This window comes from Equus asinus, chromosome 22, assembly GCF_041296235.1.
Source record: "Equus asinus isolate D_3611 breed Donkey chromosome 22, EquAss-T2T_v2, whole genome shotgun sequence".
In the NCBI taxonomy this organism is placed as follows: Eukaryota; Metazoa; Chordata; class Mammalia; order Perissodactyla; family Equidae; genus Equus; species Equus asinus.
In genome coordinates, this window is record NC_091811.1 from 58,164,929 (window position 1) to 58,181,205 (window position 16,277).

Consider the following 16,277-nt stretch of genomic DNA (forward strand, 5'->3'; position numbering starts at 1 on the left):
CAGGCCCCAGTGCTAATTACCCTCCCCCCTCATCCACTAGCTGCCCCTGAAGGGGGAGGGGGACACCCCCAGAGTGCTCACACAGTACCAGAAATTAAGGCTTCTCACTGCTGCGGGGATGGAGGGGCCAGCCGAGCAGGGAGGCAGTGATGGGTATGAAAGAAGAGGAAGGGACTGCCTGGCAGCAGGGGCTGGGGGCAGGAGGACACAGAGAAGAGTCAGAGGGAAGAGTTGGGGGAGCTGGCAGCAGAAAGGGGGAACTGAGAGATGGGGTCAGAGAGAGGGGCAGCCAGGCATTTAGCAATCATTTTGGGACACTTGGCAGAAGGGGTTGCCCTGGGGGTACCAAGGGCCTGGGGTGCTCCCTGTCGGTCCCAGACCCCTGCCAGGCCAGGATGGTATGGCCAAGGGGTGAGCAGCTGCTCCCCAGTGCTTTTTTCCCCCCTCCGCCCCCCCCACCCAGTCGTGTTCTCCTTTAAAGTGCCCTAAATGTATACACTTTTTCTAAATAAATAGAATAAGATATCAAGCCACCGGCAGGGGGAGGGACACTGGAGGGGGGGCTACTCAGAGTAGCAGCCATCTAACCCAATGGCGCCGTGCCGCTCCTGGCTGTAGGGGCAGGAGGCCCCGTGGGGCAGAGCGCCGCAGCCACCCACCGTCTTGGCTGCTGCGATGCCGCAGTTCTTGAGCAGGCTGAAGCTGAAAGGACTGACGGCGTCCTTGGGCGGGAAAGGCTTCATGGTGGAAAGGATCAAGGCCAGGCAGTCTGCCACATCTTTGTTGGGGGCACAGGCCAGTGCTGGGGTGTGACCTGCAGGGCAAGGGGGGAGACCTGAGCCACAGGGTCCTGTATCCTTGAGTCCCCAACCACCCTCCCCCGGACCCGGAGCTCCCTTATCTGTAGATGGGAGCCCAGGCAGGCAAGCACCGCACACGGCCAGAATTCAAGGGCTACGAGGGCCCAGGGAGGCTGACAGGCAGACTGCCCAAGTGTGGGGTACAGGGCAGAGCATGGGGGACAGCAGGCTGGGATGTGTGGGAGGTCTTCCTGAGGACCCTGCTGGCTCCACCTAGTTCCCTCAGACGCCACTCAGAGACTCTAGCCGATTGGTGTTGGGTCCCTGCTCTGAAGTGTTCCCTTGGGAAGAAATTCCAATTTACAGCAAGATTAAGAGGTCACCTCCTGGAGAATGTCCCTGACTCCAGACCTGGGAGAGGCGGGGGGCTCTGGACCCCACTCACCTTCTTCATCCACAGCCAGCACTGTGGCCCCTCGACTCAGCAGGGCCTGCACCACAGAAGCTAGACCATTCCGGGCAGCAATGTGGAGTGGCCTTGGCAGAAAGGAAGAGGGAGCAGTCAGTGGGATGCCCAGCTGCCCTTCCCCGTCTCCCGCCAGAGTGGCCAGGGCACTGAACGGATACTCCACGCTCCAGAGAGACCCGGGATGCAGGCAGCTCTTTCTTCACCCCGCTGCCTCCCTAGCCAGGAGTCCCCCTCCCTGGGCACTCACATCTGCAGCGCACTGTTGGTGGCATTGATAAGGCCAAGGTCTTGGGTTTCTGCCAGGATCATGAGGGCACATTTCTCATGGCCCTGAGGGAGGGGAAGAAAGATGGAGACATGTGAGGTGGAAGCATGACAGGCCACAGGGTCAGAGTTGGGGAGGGTGGCAGGGGGACAGAGAGCTATCCCACCAGCCAGATAGGCTGGACAACCCTGACTTCACTCCAGTCCTCTCTCCAGTCAAGAAGATCCATCCCCCTTCATCAAGCCTGCCCCCTACGCAGCCTCACCCCACCATTGGGTCAGTACCTTGCTACAAGCCAAGTGCAGGGCAGTGTTCTTGTTCTCATCCAACACAGTAAGGTCTGCCTTCCCTCGATACAGCAGAAATTCTACAAGAGAAAGGGACGGAGAGGGACTGACGTCTTCCCTCCAGAGCAGCAGCCAGCCCAGCTCTCACCCTCCTATCTGCATACACTTTGCATCCCACCTGGACAGGCAGAAACATCCAAAGACAAACCTCCTGCTTCCTGACCCCACAGGCAGGGCTGACCCATCTTGCAAAAACCAGGGGAGCGCCTCCCTTCCACACGTGGCCCCTACACACCCACAGCAGCGGTTTGCCCGTTCTCAGCCGCCGTCATGAGCGCAGTGCGGCCAGTGTGGTCAGTGGCGTTCACCTCGGCTTGATGCTGCAGCAGCATCCGGAGCCCAGAGACATTGTCCGCAAAGGCAGCGGCATGAAGAGGGGTCCTGTGGGGTGGGGGTCAGGGCAGAGTGAAATGGGGAACGCTCTGTCACCTGAGCAGAAAGAAGCCAGAGGCAACTGAGGCTTCTCCCCCACCTTCCACCACTCACCGTCCTTTGGCATCTCGGCTGTTCACAATCTTGGCACCCAGAGCTCCCAGCAGCATCTCTGTGGTGCTGTCCTGGTTATTAATTCTGGGGGAAGAGGAAGCATCAGCAAGAGGAGCAAGAGAAATGGACTGCCTGTCCTAAGTGCAGGTCACAGGCCTCGAGAAGGGCTGAGGGGTAGGAAGGGACTTACACTGCACAGTGCAAAGGGGTGAAGGGGTTTCCTTCCAGGTATGAAAATGGGCTGTGTTCAAGTAACAACTCCAGACAATCTTCATGTCCTGGGTGTGAGGAAGAAAGTATGGTAATGGAGAAAAATGACAAGTTGTCCTACATCTGTCTGGTCCTATCGCTTGACATTCCATCCCACTTCCAGATCCAGATCAACCCAGGTCCTTCCCTCAATCCACTCGTCCTTGGTCTCTGTTCTTGTCTGCCCTCCCCCACATCACACAGATTCCTGTGCCTGCAAAGGTCCCAGACCCATACCAGTGTAGGAGGCCCAGTGCATGGGCGAGTATCCGCTGTAATCCACCCCAGCATCCAGGGGGTCTGTGGAAAGGGCAGCCTGCAGCAAGGTCCGAAGTACTGCAGTGTGACCGCAGGCTGAGGCCAGGTGAATGGGTGTGCGGCCCTTGAAGTCTCGGCACAGCACAAATGCGTCATGGTCCAGCAGGGCAGCCAGGCAGTCCTCACAGCCAGTCACTGCCTATGGGTGACATGAGGGTGTGAGGAGCCACTCCCTGTCCAATGGCCAGTCATTGGGGCTGGCCAAGGAGTAGAAACCACTTCCAAGGGCTCCAATCCTTGTCTTTACAATGATTCTAAGTGTTAAGGGTCAGCATCTCCGCCCTTGACTCTCTCTATGCCGATAGACAATCAGGACGGCGAGACTGAATCCTGGTGCTCTGGAGGGGTGACAAAACGCAGAGTAAGAGACTAAGGGATCAAAGAATCCTGTGGGATGAGGAGGAGGCAGCTTTAGCACAAATGATGTTGGGGAAGGACCGGGCTAGTGACATCATTATCCAAAGGGACTGGGCCAGCAGGGTATCCTGGGGCAGAGTCTGGGTAGTGAGCATGTAGCTCTAATGTGATTACAAAGCAAGGTGGTCAGGGAGATTGGCTGCGGATACCGAGTACTCATTCTGGAGCAAAGACAGTAAAGCCCAATAAGACCCTGGGCACAGAATCCTGGCCCACCTGCTAGACAACTGATGTCCTACGGCTGGTGGGTCCTGTGCTCCCACGTTCAGGCCCATCTGTGAGCAACCCCACCCAGGAGCTCACTCACCCCACGGTGGAGGGCAGTGCGGCCCCGGAGGTCAGCAGCATCAGCCGTGGATCCTTTCTCTAGCAGCAGATGTACACAGTCCACGTGGCCATTCATGATGGCCAGCATCAGTGGGGTTCTACAGGGGGGCAGGAGAAAAGGTGAGGGCCTGGCAGGGGTGGGAACACCTGCACCCCAGCCCTGGCCATACTCACTGTCCATAGGCATCCATGACATCTGTGATGTCAGCTCGTTCCCCACTGTCGATCAGCAAGTGCAGGGAGTCAGTGTGGCCAGAGGCAGCTAGGAGAAAAGGGGGCCTGGGTCAGGGCAAGGTCAGGGGAAGGGGGAGGCCAGGTCAAGTATAAAGGACTTGAGGCGGGGAGGTTCCTGGACACCTGGGGCAGTGAGAAGTCTGGGGGAAAGGAGGCTACGAATGAGGACTTGAAGTTTTCATCCTCCTCACCCTATTCCACTCCCAACCCCAACCCCACTCAGGAGGGATTTGGGGACCAGTCTCCAAGGCCTGGTGTGGCCAGGGGCGGGCGCACTGACCAGCAGCGTGCAGGGGAGTCCACTTTCGCCTGCGCTCCTTGATGAGGGCAGAGGCGCCATGGGCCGTGAGCACCTCCACACACTCGGTGGAGCCTCGCTCGGTGGCCAGGAAGAGCGCGGTCCGGCCCTTGTGGTCCCTTACATCCAGATTCACCAGCGTCTCGGCCAGTGTCTTCAGGGCTTCACAGTGACCGTTGTAGGCCTGGAGGGGTGCAGGCAACCAACAGACACAGCTCGGGACCCCACTCTGCCCTCGGGACCCATGGGGAGACTCCAGGAGCAGTCCTCCCCACAAGCTCCTCAGTCACCTCAGGCTCTTCACCTCACTGTGCCCACCCCCATCCAGATCACTGCCTGCTTGTCACATCCCACAGGAAGGCAGAAGCATGGACAGATTCACACGTGCTGGCACCTGTGTGGGCCTGGGGCAGGGAGGGACAAGGCAGGCAAGAGGAAAAGCCCTGGGACTCACAGCTAAGTGCAAAGGGCTGACTGGAATGGTGCTCTCCACATCCTCCAGGCAGTTAAAGGACATTTCTAAGAGCTGCAATGGACAGGACAGTAGGTGCTGAGGTTCTGGAACTCCCAAGGTATTACCCCCTGCCCCTACTCCAGTAACCCCTAAGCCCCTGGATCTAGAGACCACATTTGATGCAACCCTCTCTTGGCTTCAGAATCCACAAGCACAAAGGTCGACTGCGGCCCGCCCCTGCTGCCCCTCCCAGGCCAGGTCCCAGCATACCAGCTCGAGGTTCTGTCTGTTGCCGTAGGCGGCTGCATAGTGCACGGCTGTGTAGCCCTGCCTGTCCCGCAGGGAGGGGTCTGCACCATTATCCAGTAAGAACTCCAGACAGCTGGGGGACAGGGCAGACTGTGAGGCGGGCTGGCCCAGTCCAGGAGGGCACAGTTGTGGGAGGGGCACAGCAGAGGGGCCAGGGGGCCCCTCCAGGCCAACACCCGTCCTCTGCTCTAGGTAGGCTAACTCCCGCCCATTCGACCCCACTCCAGACCCACCAGGTCCTCCAGGTCCACCCTGCTCCACCCTGGCTTCAGTGCCTTCCTTTATGCTTTGAATGCTTTCCCAGAGAACGAGAGCACAATGACCAGTTATCAACCTTCTGCTGATCAACACTCCTCACCTCCAGCCACGATGACTCTCTGCCCCGAAGGCCTTCTCCTCCCAGCCCACCTGAAGAAGTCCTCCTCATCTCCAACTCAGTGCCAGCACCCTCTCCTCTATGAAGCCTACCCCCATCTTCCCAGTTAGGCGCCGCCCCCTCTGTGCTCCCTCAGCACCCTTCTCACAGCTTAGTGGTAGTTGTAATAGTAGTAATAGTAACACACTATTTAGCACTGATTGTGCCGAGCACTGTTCTAAGCGCTTCATGTGTATTAAGTCACTTAATCCCCATAATGATCCTATGAGGTAAATACTATTCTTATCCCTGGTTGAGGAAATTGAGGCATGGAGAGGTTAAGTTACTCGCCAAAGGTCACACAGCTAAGCCTCTTGGATTGTAAGTATCTTTTTTTTTTTTTTGAGGGAGATTAGCCCTGAGCTAACATCTGCTGCCAAACCTCCTCTTTTTGCTGACGAAGACTAACCCTGAGCTAACATCCATGCCCATCTTCCTCTACTTTATATGTGAGACGCCTACCCCAACATGGTGTGCCAAATGGTGCCATGTTTGCACCCAGGATCTGAACCGGCGAACCCTGGGCTGCCAAAGTGGAATGGGCGAACTTAACCACTGCGCCACCGGGCCAGCCCCTACTTTTTTTTTTAAATAAACCTTTTATTTTAGAACAGTCTTAGATTTAGAGAAAAACTGTGAGGACAGTACAGAGTTCCCATATCCCCTGCACCCAGCTTCCCCCATTGTTAACATCTTACATTAGGACGTATAGATGCCCTTTCATTTATCTTCCCCAACAGATTATTAGCTTCCAAAGGGCAGAAATCTGGGGTAATTCATCTTTTATCCTTGGTACCTAGCACAGTACCCGGTATCTAATAAGTAAATAATTAATACTTGTGGAATAAACAAGGAGGTTTTGCATGTTCAGTCTTTCTGATCCTCTCAGGAAGACCATGCGTTCCCTAAGGGAAGGAACGGGGTCTTCTACTTTGTTTTCACCCACAGTGCCTGGCCCAGGACTAAACTCAGAGTGCTCAAAATGTGACGGATGGCACAGCGGCGCAAGTGTGGTATGGGATGGGCATGCAGGGGGAAGAACAGAATCAGAGCTGGCACTGCAGGAGAGCGCCTCCCAGGGTCGTCACAGCTACTCACAAGAAGGCCTCCTTCCTGCGGGACTCCTTCAGTGGCTCGTCCTCTTCAGCATCGTGGCTGGAAGATGAGTGGGTTTCCGCTCTGGGGGAGGGAGAGTGGAATCAAAACAAGGGGGGGCTCAGGGAGGTGAGTGGGGCTGAGAAACCCGGAGTGGGACCTTACCTCCTGTAGGTGTCAGAAGCGGCAGCATAGTGGAGGGGAGAGCAGCCTTTACAGTCGGCCTCGTTGACACCTGCCCCGGCAGTCACCAGCGTGACTGCACACTGGTAGCTGCCATTGGCGGCCGCATAGTGCAGTGGGGTCCTGGGGCAGAGTGGAGGAGGGTGGGTCAAGAATCAGGGACAGATCCAAACGCAACAAGATGTGCAGCCAAAAGCTGCTTTGTAATATTCTCCTCACTTAGCCTCCAGCTCCCCACCCCGCCCTCCATCATGTCTCTCCAGACACTCTCTATACACACCCCTGCACATTAACACACCTTCCAAATTTGTCTCTCCTCCTCAAGTCAGCTCCACTGCTCAACAGCAAATTAAGACATTCAACATTCCTAAAGTGAAAGAGGATGAGGGTTAAGAGAGTGAGAGCCGCAAGAAGGACAGGCTTCTCCCCAGGGAGGGGTTAAGGAAGGATGGAACTAGACAGCCCTTTCTGCTTGGACCGCTCTCACTGTGAGAGGGGGACACCTGGGCAGGAAAGGAGGGGCCCAGACCCTCGCCCAGCCCTCTTTCAACACCCGGGAGAGAGAGAAGAGAACGCACCCTCCAGAAGCAGCAGCATGAAGACAGGTACGGCCAAGGTTGTCAGGCGTATTGATGTCAAACCCAGCTGAAAGCACGTGCTCGTTGCTGAGTGAAGACACGATGCTGTACAGCTGACCTGCAGGGCCAGAACAGCCACAGATCCCATCGGAGGGCACCGAGCAGAGTGGAACAGGCCTCCGTCCTCTGACACGCCTGCCCAACCCCCCAACCAGTCAACACATACCTGAGGAAAGAAGCTTACGACAACAGTCAGAGAATCCAAAGAGAACAGCTAAGTGCAGGGGGAACATGTCGTGGATGCCGCGCCTGGGGAGAAGTTGAGGGACTCAGTCCTCGAGCCAAGGCGGGGCATCACAGACCTCTTTTCTGTGGCCCACCCCCAGCCTAGGAGATAATGAGCTTCCTTTTGGCAAGCTTCTTCATGCCTCCATGTTTGTTGTGAGCAGTCTGTGCAGACCCGAGGCAGCCGAGATGTAGGGTCAGTGGCCCTGACTCACCGGGCGGTATCCGCGCCATTGGTCATGAGGGTGCTGATGAGCAGCTCGTGTCCGTAGCGAGCAGCCACGTGCAGCGGCGTGTTCCCAAATTTGTCAGCACAATCAATCTCGCTGCCTGAGAAGGGGATGCACACACAACTCAGGCAGACCGTAGGCTTCAACTGCTCACACTAGTTAGCTGTCATTTGAGTGCTTATTACATGCCAGGCACCTGGCTCTCCCTTCTACACGCGTTATCTTGTTCGTAAGCCTTAGGGGACAGGGCAGGCAGAGCAGGGCCATTTCCACGGGTGCCTATCCTGATTAGAAGATAGGGAGGGAGGTGGAATAAGGAAGGAAAAGGGGTTTCTAGGGATGAACTCTCTGGGGGAGGAGAAGAGAGGACAAAGTCTCCTGAGTCCATACCATTCTGGATGAGGATCTGGGAGCGGGTGAAACGGCCATGGATGGCAGCCATGTGCAGAGGACTTTTCCCTTCTTTGCTCTGTGGAAACAGCACATTTTCTTTTTCAGTGCAAAGCATGGAGAATGCCCTGTTCCCCCTTCCAAAGGACACATCTCTGAGGACAGAGTGATCATATGGGCATCTACTCAGCCCACTCTCTCCTGGGTCCCTGGCGAGGTCTGAGCTACCCAGGAGGCAAGGGGACAATTCCCCAGTTATCCAGAGAGGAAAATATGGTCAGGACCCCCAGAGCCAGCTTCCTCTTCCCACTGGTCTCAGCCTCAGCCTTCAGGCACCTGGTAGTTGACATCAGCCCCGTTATTGACCAGCAGCTCCAAGCAGAGAGCGCCATTGGTGGAGACTGCAGCCACATGCAGTGGCGTGAAGCCTTTGTCATTCGGCTGGTTGACATTGGCTCCTGCGTTCACCAGCTCAATAGCCACAGCATCCTGGCCCAGGTAGCAGGCGATGTGCAAAGCTGTGTTTCCAAACGCGTTGGGCTCATCAATCTGGATTTCCAGGGGTGAGGGGAAGGGGATAAGGGAGGCATCAGTTTAAACAAGGTGGAAGCCGGCACAGATAGCCTAGAGAATCCCAGAAATCCAATGACCACTTTAGGTTCCTGACCCAAAGATGAGGGCAGTGTTACTTAAGGTAAGCATTATTCAGACCCTCACCACATCCTCCCTACCTCCCCAAACCACACCAACCATCCCAGCACCTTCATATCTTCACAACAGACTCTGGCCTCCAGCTCCCTGCCCTTAGTTCCCAGCCCCAACGCTCAGCACCCTGACCTCAGCCCCCATCCGGAGCAGGTACTTCACCACTTCGATCTGGCCACTGGCAGCAGCTGTGTGGAGCAGCCCATAGCCCTTGCGGTCCTTGCAGCCAAGGTCTGCTCCCCGTGCCACCAGTAGTTTTAGGACCTCCAAATGCCCTGGGAAGAGAGAAGATGCTCTCAAGGAGGTGCAGGGTTAACTCTAAAGCCCTGAGTGCCTCTCTTTTTGAAGGCTGCAACCCCCTCTCCCTGCCCTAGGAATCCTAAATGTCAAATTCCTACTCTTCCCGCGAATCCTTTCTCACCTAGAAAAGCTGCCCAGTGCAGAGGCTGCCGCTCCTTTTTGTCACAGACATTCAGGCTGGCTCCCTTATTGAGGAGCAAGTTCACCGTCTGTATCAGGACATGAAAAACACCGGCTCAGAGCCAGCTTCATGCCCTCAATGTACTTAAGAGCAGAGGCCTCAGCTCCTGAAAAAGCTGAGTTAGCCTAATGTCTTTGTTCTTGAGCAGAACTATCTGGAGAACTAGAAGGAAGAGAGGAAGCAGACACTAAGAAGGAGATCCCAGATGGATTTGAAAGTTTGAGCGAAACTCAAGGAAGTCTTTTCAGGAGACTTGGTGGTTCTCAAACTCTTTTGAAGAGTCTTCAAAAATGTATTGAAAGACACGGACTCTCACTTCAGAAAAAGGCATGTATACAAACATTTTCCATGTAACTTCAGAGAGTATCACCCTCTTGAAGGCCAAGTCAAGAATTTCAGTCTAACTCAACCAGTCATTTGGTGCTTGAGCTCAAGTGTCAAAATAGTCATCTGCGCTGCTTCTCCCCAGGCCTGACGGCCTAGAAGCAGGGAAGGCGGGTAGGAAAGGAAGGAAAGAGAAGGCACAAGGCTCACGGTAGATTTGGAGCAGTCCTCACCTCTAGATGCCCACTATGCACCGCATGGTGCAGGGCACTGCGCCCACTCCTGTCAGCCACATTGAGGCTGCTCAACAGGGGTGCCAGAGCCTCAGCACACTTGGTGGCCCGGTTGGCGGCGGCCACATGCAACGGTGTCTGCCACAGCTTGTCCCGGGCATTCACATCTGCTGAATGTGCCAGCAGCAGTCCCAGCACCTTCTGTTGAGGGACAGGAAATAAGGGAAAGGATAGAGGAGGGGCAGGAGGTAAACAACAGGAAATGGTGGGAAGAGTAGGTCAACATGGCACATGTGGCTCCATCTCCCCACGCCCCCAGCACAGAGTCTCCTCTCATGTTTCCAATGTGCCTAGCCTCTCAGTACCTACTCCCTATCTTCTGGATCTAAGAAGATCTGGATCTTCTTAAAATCTTCTTTTCCTTGCTGAGGAAAACATGGATCCCTTCTCTTCCTCAAGCCACCAGGTATCACTCCCCAACCCAGACCCTGAAAATCACACACACACACAGCCACTCCCAAACAAATCCACACGTAGAGGATCCCAATCCTTCACACCACTTCTAGCAAAAACAAACGCTCCTGCTACCCTAATGCCCCAAATCCCCTTTCAGCCCCTCCATAGGCACCAAAATCATTTCCATTACCTCGGTAAGCAAACAGATACTGGTTCTTCTCCAAAACCCAGGCTAAAATGCCCCTCCTGGTCACCACCCACCCCATTTCCACTGCCCTCAGACCCTCCCCGTGGTGGCTAGAGCGAAGGAAGTGACTGTGGAACCAAGAGGGAGGTTTCCCTCCCCCCAACTTCAGAGTTGATGGACCCAACTGGTGAGGCACACCTGACTCCTGTGCTGTCAACTTTTATGCTCCCCGAGGGATAGGGATGCAACAGATCACGCGCCCCATCCCTCCATCACTCCATCACAAGGAAAGAAATCTCAGTGCCCAGAGTGGGGGTCAGACTCCAAGGTGGCCCCCCAGGGAGGGATGAGTCACTCAGGCCTGGCAGCAGGGCCCCCTGCAGTCTGCCAGCCCAGTGTTAAGCTCTCCCCTGACGTCACGTCAGCTGGCAACACTCGGCCCCCCTTACTAGCCAGTTCTAGGGGTAGAAGGGAGGGGCCAAGTTCTGCTCTCCTGACCTGGGAGTAGACCAGCTTGTAGGGCAGATGACTGAGGCTCTCCAACCCTTCCTCTCTACCTTTAACCAACCCATCCTCTTTAGAAGGGTGAAAGGAGTTAGGAGGCCCGTACCTCATTTCGGGAGGCAGCAGCACGATGAAGAGGGGTCAGCCACAGTGTGTCCTTAGCATTGACATTAGCACCTGTGGGGATATAATTTCCTCTTTTGGTGGGAGGTGGAAAGCAGGTGGGGAAGGAAGCCAGTAATCAGGCCAGGGAATCTGGATGAAGATGGAGGATCTCCTGGACCAAGCACCAGAGAACAATCCTTGGATATGGGAAAAAAAAAAAAAAGCTCCTCCCTCAGGTTCCCTCCCTAGGTGCCACACCTTCCAGCTCCCCGCTTTCACCTGACATCAGTAGCAACTGGAGGATGGGGACATCGCCTACGTAGGCAGCAGCATGCAGTGGGGTTCGCCTCTCTTGGTCCTGGGAAGGCAGAAAAGAGGAGCAGCTGTGGGGGTGAACTATCAAGAACCCCAGCCCAAGTCTTAGAGCTCCAGGCCTTTCCGAACCACGACCTCTTCCCACAGGTTCCGCAGCCTCCTAAATCCCAATCCTAGGTCAAAGCAAGCACCTAGGGAGGGTGGAGTCAGGGAGTCAGGCCCCTGGGCCGGCGAACCACTCTCCTCCTTCCAGGAGGAGTGGGGGCGCTGCAGACACCGATGGTTCAGAAGAGAACACCGTTTCTGGGCATCCTCACCCTTACTGGTCCGTGCTCCCAGCCTCCATCCCCAAATGTAGAGCAGACGCCTATCCCAGGGTGGAAAGAGCTGCGGCCTCATCCGAGCCGAGGAGACACGGAGCCGCCCCACCGATGGGGAGGGGTCCAGAACACCAGGGCCCAGATTACCGGCTCGTCATCCTCCCTGATCCTAACTCACCAGCACATTGATGTTCTCCTTCTGCGAGAGGAGGGAACGCACTTCCTCCACATCTCGGCTAAAGATGGCCTGGACCAGGGGCGGCTGCAAGGAGAACCGGCGTTCAGGGAGCGGGCCGGAACGGAACCGGGCGGGTGCGGGAAACATCAGGTTTTGGGGGGGCGTCTCTGGAGGGGCCCCGCTCTGGGGTCCTGGCTGCAGGGGGCTCCCGCGGTGTCTCCGCCGGTCGCCAGGCCCCCAAGGACACCGGCTCGGTTGAGGGGAGCGCGGCGTGGGGCGGGGCGGGAGCCGCGGGAGCCCTGGGCTCGGGCCCAGCCTAGGCCGCACATCCCCGGGCTCGCGTGGCGCCGGCGCCGGGCCCTGGAAGGAGGAAGCGGGCGAGGGCAAGAGGGCTGACCTGGTCCGTGATGCTGAGGATCCCCATGGCCCGGCCCGGGCTCCGTCCGCATCGAGCTCCCGGCGGCGGCGGCGGCGGCTCCACCGGGGACACGGGGCGGCCCAGGCGGCGGCTGCGGCGGCGGCTGCGGGGAGAGCGCGGCCCCGCCTACCGGGGGGCGGGCGAGCGGGAGCCCGCAGCGCTCCCTGGCGGCCGTCCTGGGCCCGGCCGCAGGGCGCTCGCCGCGCAGACGGCCCCGGGCTGCGGCGCCCTCTGCCCCGCCCCGGCCGCCGGAGCAGACCCGGCGCCCGCGCCGCGCGCTGGTGCCCGGGTCCCCAGGCCGGCCACGCCGGGCTCTCGGCTCCAGTCGGGCGGCCCGGGGCGTCCCCACAAGACCCTAGCGGCCACTCGGGCCTTGGCCCTGCGGTGCCTCCCCACCTGAGGACCGAACGGCCGGCCAGATGGCATTCGGCCCACAGTGCCTCCGCCGGAGCCAGCTCCTCCCGTCGGCGATTCCACACCCCAAATCCCCCACCGGGGGAAGCAGGGGCGTGGAGATCTGCGGGCTGCGTATGGCAAAGCCCCAGAGGGAGGGAAGGCGCCTATCTCCACTGGCGGTGACACGAGTTGGGTCAAAAGGCAATAGCAGGAGTGTTCCAACTGCAGAGAGAAATCCCAAGAAGGACTCTCCAGCAGCAGAAAAACCCCAGAAAGAGGCTAGGACAGCTGGCACATGAAGAAGGTCTCCCAGGTTAGCAGAAGGGGCGCTTTTCCACTCTCTAATTACTCCATTGCCTGGTTAAGGTGGTTGGGTGGCTACCCTTTAAAAGGCTCAACGGTTTCTTCCCAGAAAAGGGTGAGGGTGCTTCCCCTCCTCCATTGAAGAGGCCAGAGAGCAGCCAATCAGGCAAGATCTGGATGGAGGTCATCCCAGGCCAGGTAGGCGAAAAGAGAGAAGAAAAGTGGATATTGAAAAATCGGTACAATTTTTATAAGGTAATTCAGGGTCCTGTTCAGACCTCAGTAACTCAATATGTGTTCTAAGAAGGGAACACATTTAGGAAGAAGTGTAGGGTGTTGACCCCTCCCCCCGTGAAGGCATATAAAAGATCTTCCTCGCTCTCCAACAATCTATGCCCCTCATTGCCTTCAATATCTTGATTCCCACTGGCAAGATGCACAAGACACTGGTACCAGTGCTTTTTCCTGGAGAGAGAAACTGGGGAACAGGGAATGAGGATTGAGAGGGAAATTTACCTGTCACTAGATATGTTTAATAACTTTTTGAATTGTGACCACACTGAAAATAAAATTTACAATATCACTTAAGACTTACATCTTCCAGGAAGTCTTCCCTGGTTAACAGGTTCTTTCCCTTTTGTGAGGTCTCCTTAACACTGTGTTTATGTAATGCTTAATTTACACACTCGTAGTCAGGTTTAAATTGCACACTTTTGTTGTTCATTTCACCTTACATCTTTGACATGCAAATGTCCAACATTTCATAAGGGACTTTAACTTCCTTGTTAACCGGAGTCTTCCAATACAGGACTGTACATTGTTTTGGGGGTTTTTTCTTTGTAAAAAGGATTTTGAGCTCTCTGAAGGCAAGGGTAGACATTAAATTATTCTTTCTAGCTCTAGCAGAGCAGCACATGGGAACAGGAACTTAATATTTGATGATGATGATGAAGATGAGGCTGAAGAAGTAGAAACTAAAGGTAGCTGGGGATCAGATGGCTGTGGGTGTTCAGACATGTTGATTTGCCTATTGGATATGATGGACCTTCCAGGAAGGGCTAAGCTAGGATATGACCCAGAGGATGGGGAGGAGGGGACTACGTGGCCTCCATTGCCCGAAATAGCTGTTGGTAACCTGAGGAATTGGAGTCAGGGGTTGAGCTGGGGTCACGTGCCTGGTTCTGGCATGGGAGTGGAGGTGAACATGGGAGGTTGTCAACCGGGTTCTCTGGGCAGCTGGAAGAGGAGGAAGGGCCAGAAAAGTTATTTTTAATATTATTCAGAGCACAGAAAGAGGATTTCCCAGTAGGGAAAAAGAGGATATGATATACGTAACCCAGATACTTCCAGGGCTCAGGGAGATGCACAGTCGGGGAGGAGAAGGCCGGAAGTGGTGGCAAAGTCCTCTTATGCAGACAGTCCTTCTGGATTCAACTGCTGAATTCATATCTGGGTAACTCTGGGCAGATGTCTGTCTGTCTTTAAGCCTCAGTTTTGGAGCTGGCCTGGTGGTGCAGCAGTTAAGTTCGCACATTCCGCTTCAGCTGCCCAGGGTTCCCCGGTTTCGATCATGGGTGTGGACCTATACACTGCTTGTCAAGCCATGCTGTGGCAGGCGTCCCACATATAAAGTAGAGGAAGTTGGGCACAGATGTGAGCTCAGGACTAATCTTCCTCAAAAAAAAAGCCTCGATTTTCTTTTTTTTTTTTAAAGGTTTTATTTTTCCTTTTTCTCGAAACCCCCCTGGTACATAATTGTGTATTTTCAGTTGTGGGTCCTTCCAGTTGCAGCATGTGGGATGCCACCTCAGCATGGCTTGACGAGCAGTGCCATGTCTGCTTCCAGGATTCAAACCAGTGAAACCCTGGGCCGCAGAAGCAGAGTGCGCAAACTTAGCCACTCGGCCATGGGGCCGGCCCCAAGCCTCAGTTTTCATTCTTCTAACAAATGTTGATTGAAGACCTGGTTTGGAGGTAGAAACTTATAAGTAATGGTGTCTATTTTTGTAGAGCTTATAACTTAATAGAAGAGCATACATATATATATATATATATGCACATGAAACAAGTAAAGAATATAGGATACACGCTACTTTACATGACATTATGTGTTCAGAGTAATCTTGAAGGATGGGTTCAGTCAAGACAGTCTTCCTGGAGGAGGTGAGTTTTGAGTCAATACTTGAAGGCAGTTATTGATGTAGAATGACAGGGAAATGGCAGGAAATTGGTTGTTTCAAATACAGGGAATGAGCTAGGGAAAGTTTAAATGGCGGTAATTAGCTAATTAGTAGGGGGACAACAAGCAAATTGGCTTGGCAGGTCTATTGTACCTTGGGAATTCTGCAGTAGTTAACTCGGTTAAGGCACAGTGTTAATGAGGTCACAGTTCAACCATGTATCCCAGTTAATTTCTGTCTTTTATCCAGCCAGATCCTTACTCCTCACGCTAAGCAGCTGTCTCACATGTGTAAGCCCTTAGTCAGAGGGAGTGAGGCTGGACAGGAGAATGGAGTTGGGAAGAGTGAACCTGTCCCTCAAGGTCACATGCCCATCTGAGAGTGGCTCCAGATTATCATCTTTGAACTGGAAGGAGATACTGTATCCTGGGGGTGGGGGTGCAGATGCTGAGGGAAAAAGGAGAAATGTTAGGAGAGAAAAAGAAGGGAGATCGTTCCCCAACTTGGGGCTTCTTGTATATAAAATATGAATATAAAATAAGGATGAACATGCCTTCTTTACCAAATGTTAGATGTAAGTCAGATTTCAAGGGAAGGCTCCTACTCCTTGAAGTCCAGATAAAATGGGCTCAAACTTTAAATCAATCCGTATCCAGTGGAAGTCTCAAAATGAATGGCAATCTTAAGGGGGAGTTGGAAGATTTATATTTGTTTCCAGGCCCCTGTTTCTGGGCAAGATGTCTCTCTTTCACACCTATTAAAAGGCAACACAGGGGCCGGCTCCGTAGCTGAGTGGTTAAGTTTGCGCGCTCCGCTGTGGTGGCCCAGGGTTTCGCTGGTTCGGATCCTGGGCGCGGACATTGCACTGCTCCTCAGGCCACGCTGAGGCGGCATCCCACATGCCACAACTAGAAGGACCCACAACTAAGATATATAACTATGTATAGGGGTGGTTTGGGGAGATAAAGTAGAAAAAAAAAGGAAGATTGGCAACAGTTGTTAGCTCAGGTGCCAATCTTTTAA

At 54.9% G+C, this 16,277-nt stretch overlaps 1 protein-coding gene across 1 annotated transcript; it reads right to left on the bottom strand.

Moving 5' to 3' along the window:
• Nucleotides 1-425: 425 nt before the first annotated feature.
• Nucleotides 426-12,513, bottom strand: ANKRD52 (ankyrin repeat domain 52). Its single transcript, XM_014843895.3, has 28 exons — nt 12,355-12,513; nt 11,958-12,041; nt 11,424-11,502; nt 11,146-11,216; nt 9,893-10,093; nt 9,276-9,363; nt 8,987-9,129; nt 8,486-8,698; nt 8,150-8,228; nt 7,745-7,859; nt 7,471-7,553; nt 7,245-7,362; nt 6,965-7,033; nt 6,649-6,789; nt 6,487-6,567; nt 4,935-5,046; nt 4,665-4,736; nt 4,193-4,394; nt 3,853-3,940; nt 3,659-3,776; nt 2,854-3,073; nt 2,558-2,645; nt 2,368-2,451; nt 2,117-2,262; nt 1,819-1,901; nt 1,517-1,599; nt 1,246-1,337; nt 426-814 (listed from the first exon to the last, which is right to left on the bottom strand). The coding sequence occupies exons 1-28, from the start codon at nt 12,379-12,381 to the stop codon at nt 564-566; spliced, it is 3,231 nt and encodes a 1,076-aa protein (XP_014699381.1). The 5' UTR covers nt 12,382-12,513; the 3' UTR covers nt 426-563.
• Nucleotides 12,514-16,277: the final 3,764 nt, after the last annotated feature.

Coding starts and splice junctions, on each gene's coding strand:
- ANKRD52 (XM_014843895.3), bottom strand. CDS start 12,381: ATGGGGATCCTCAGCATCACGGACCAG. Junction 2,452..2,557: donor ACCCCTTTGCACTGTGCAGT/GTAAGTCCCTTC, acceptor CTCTTCCCCCAG/AATTAATAACCAGGACAGCA. Junction 1,600..1,818: donor TGCACTTGGCTTGTAGCAAG/GTACTGACCCAA, acceptor CCCCTCCCTCAG/GGCCATGAGAAATGTGCCCT.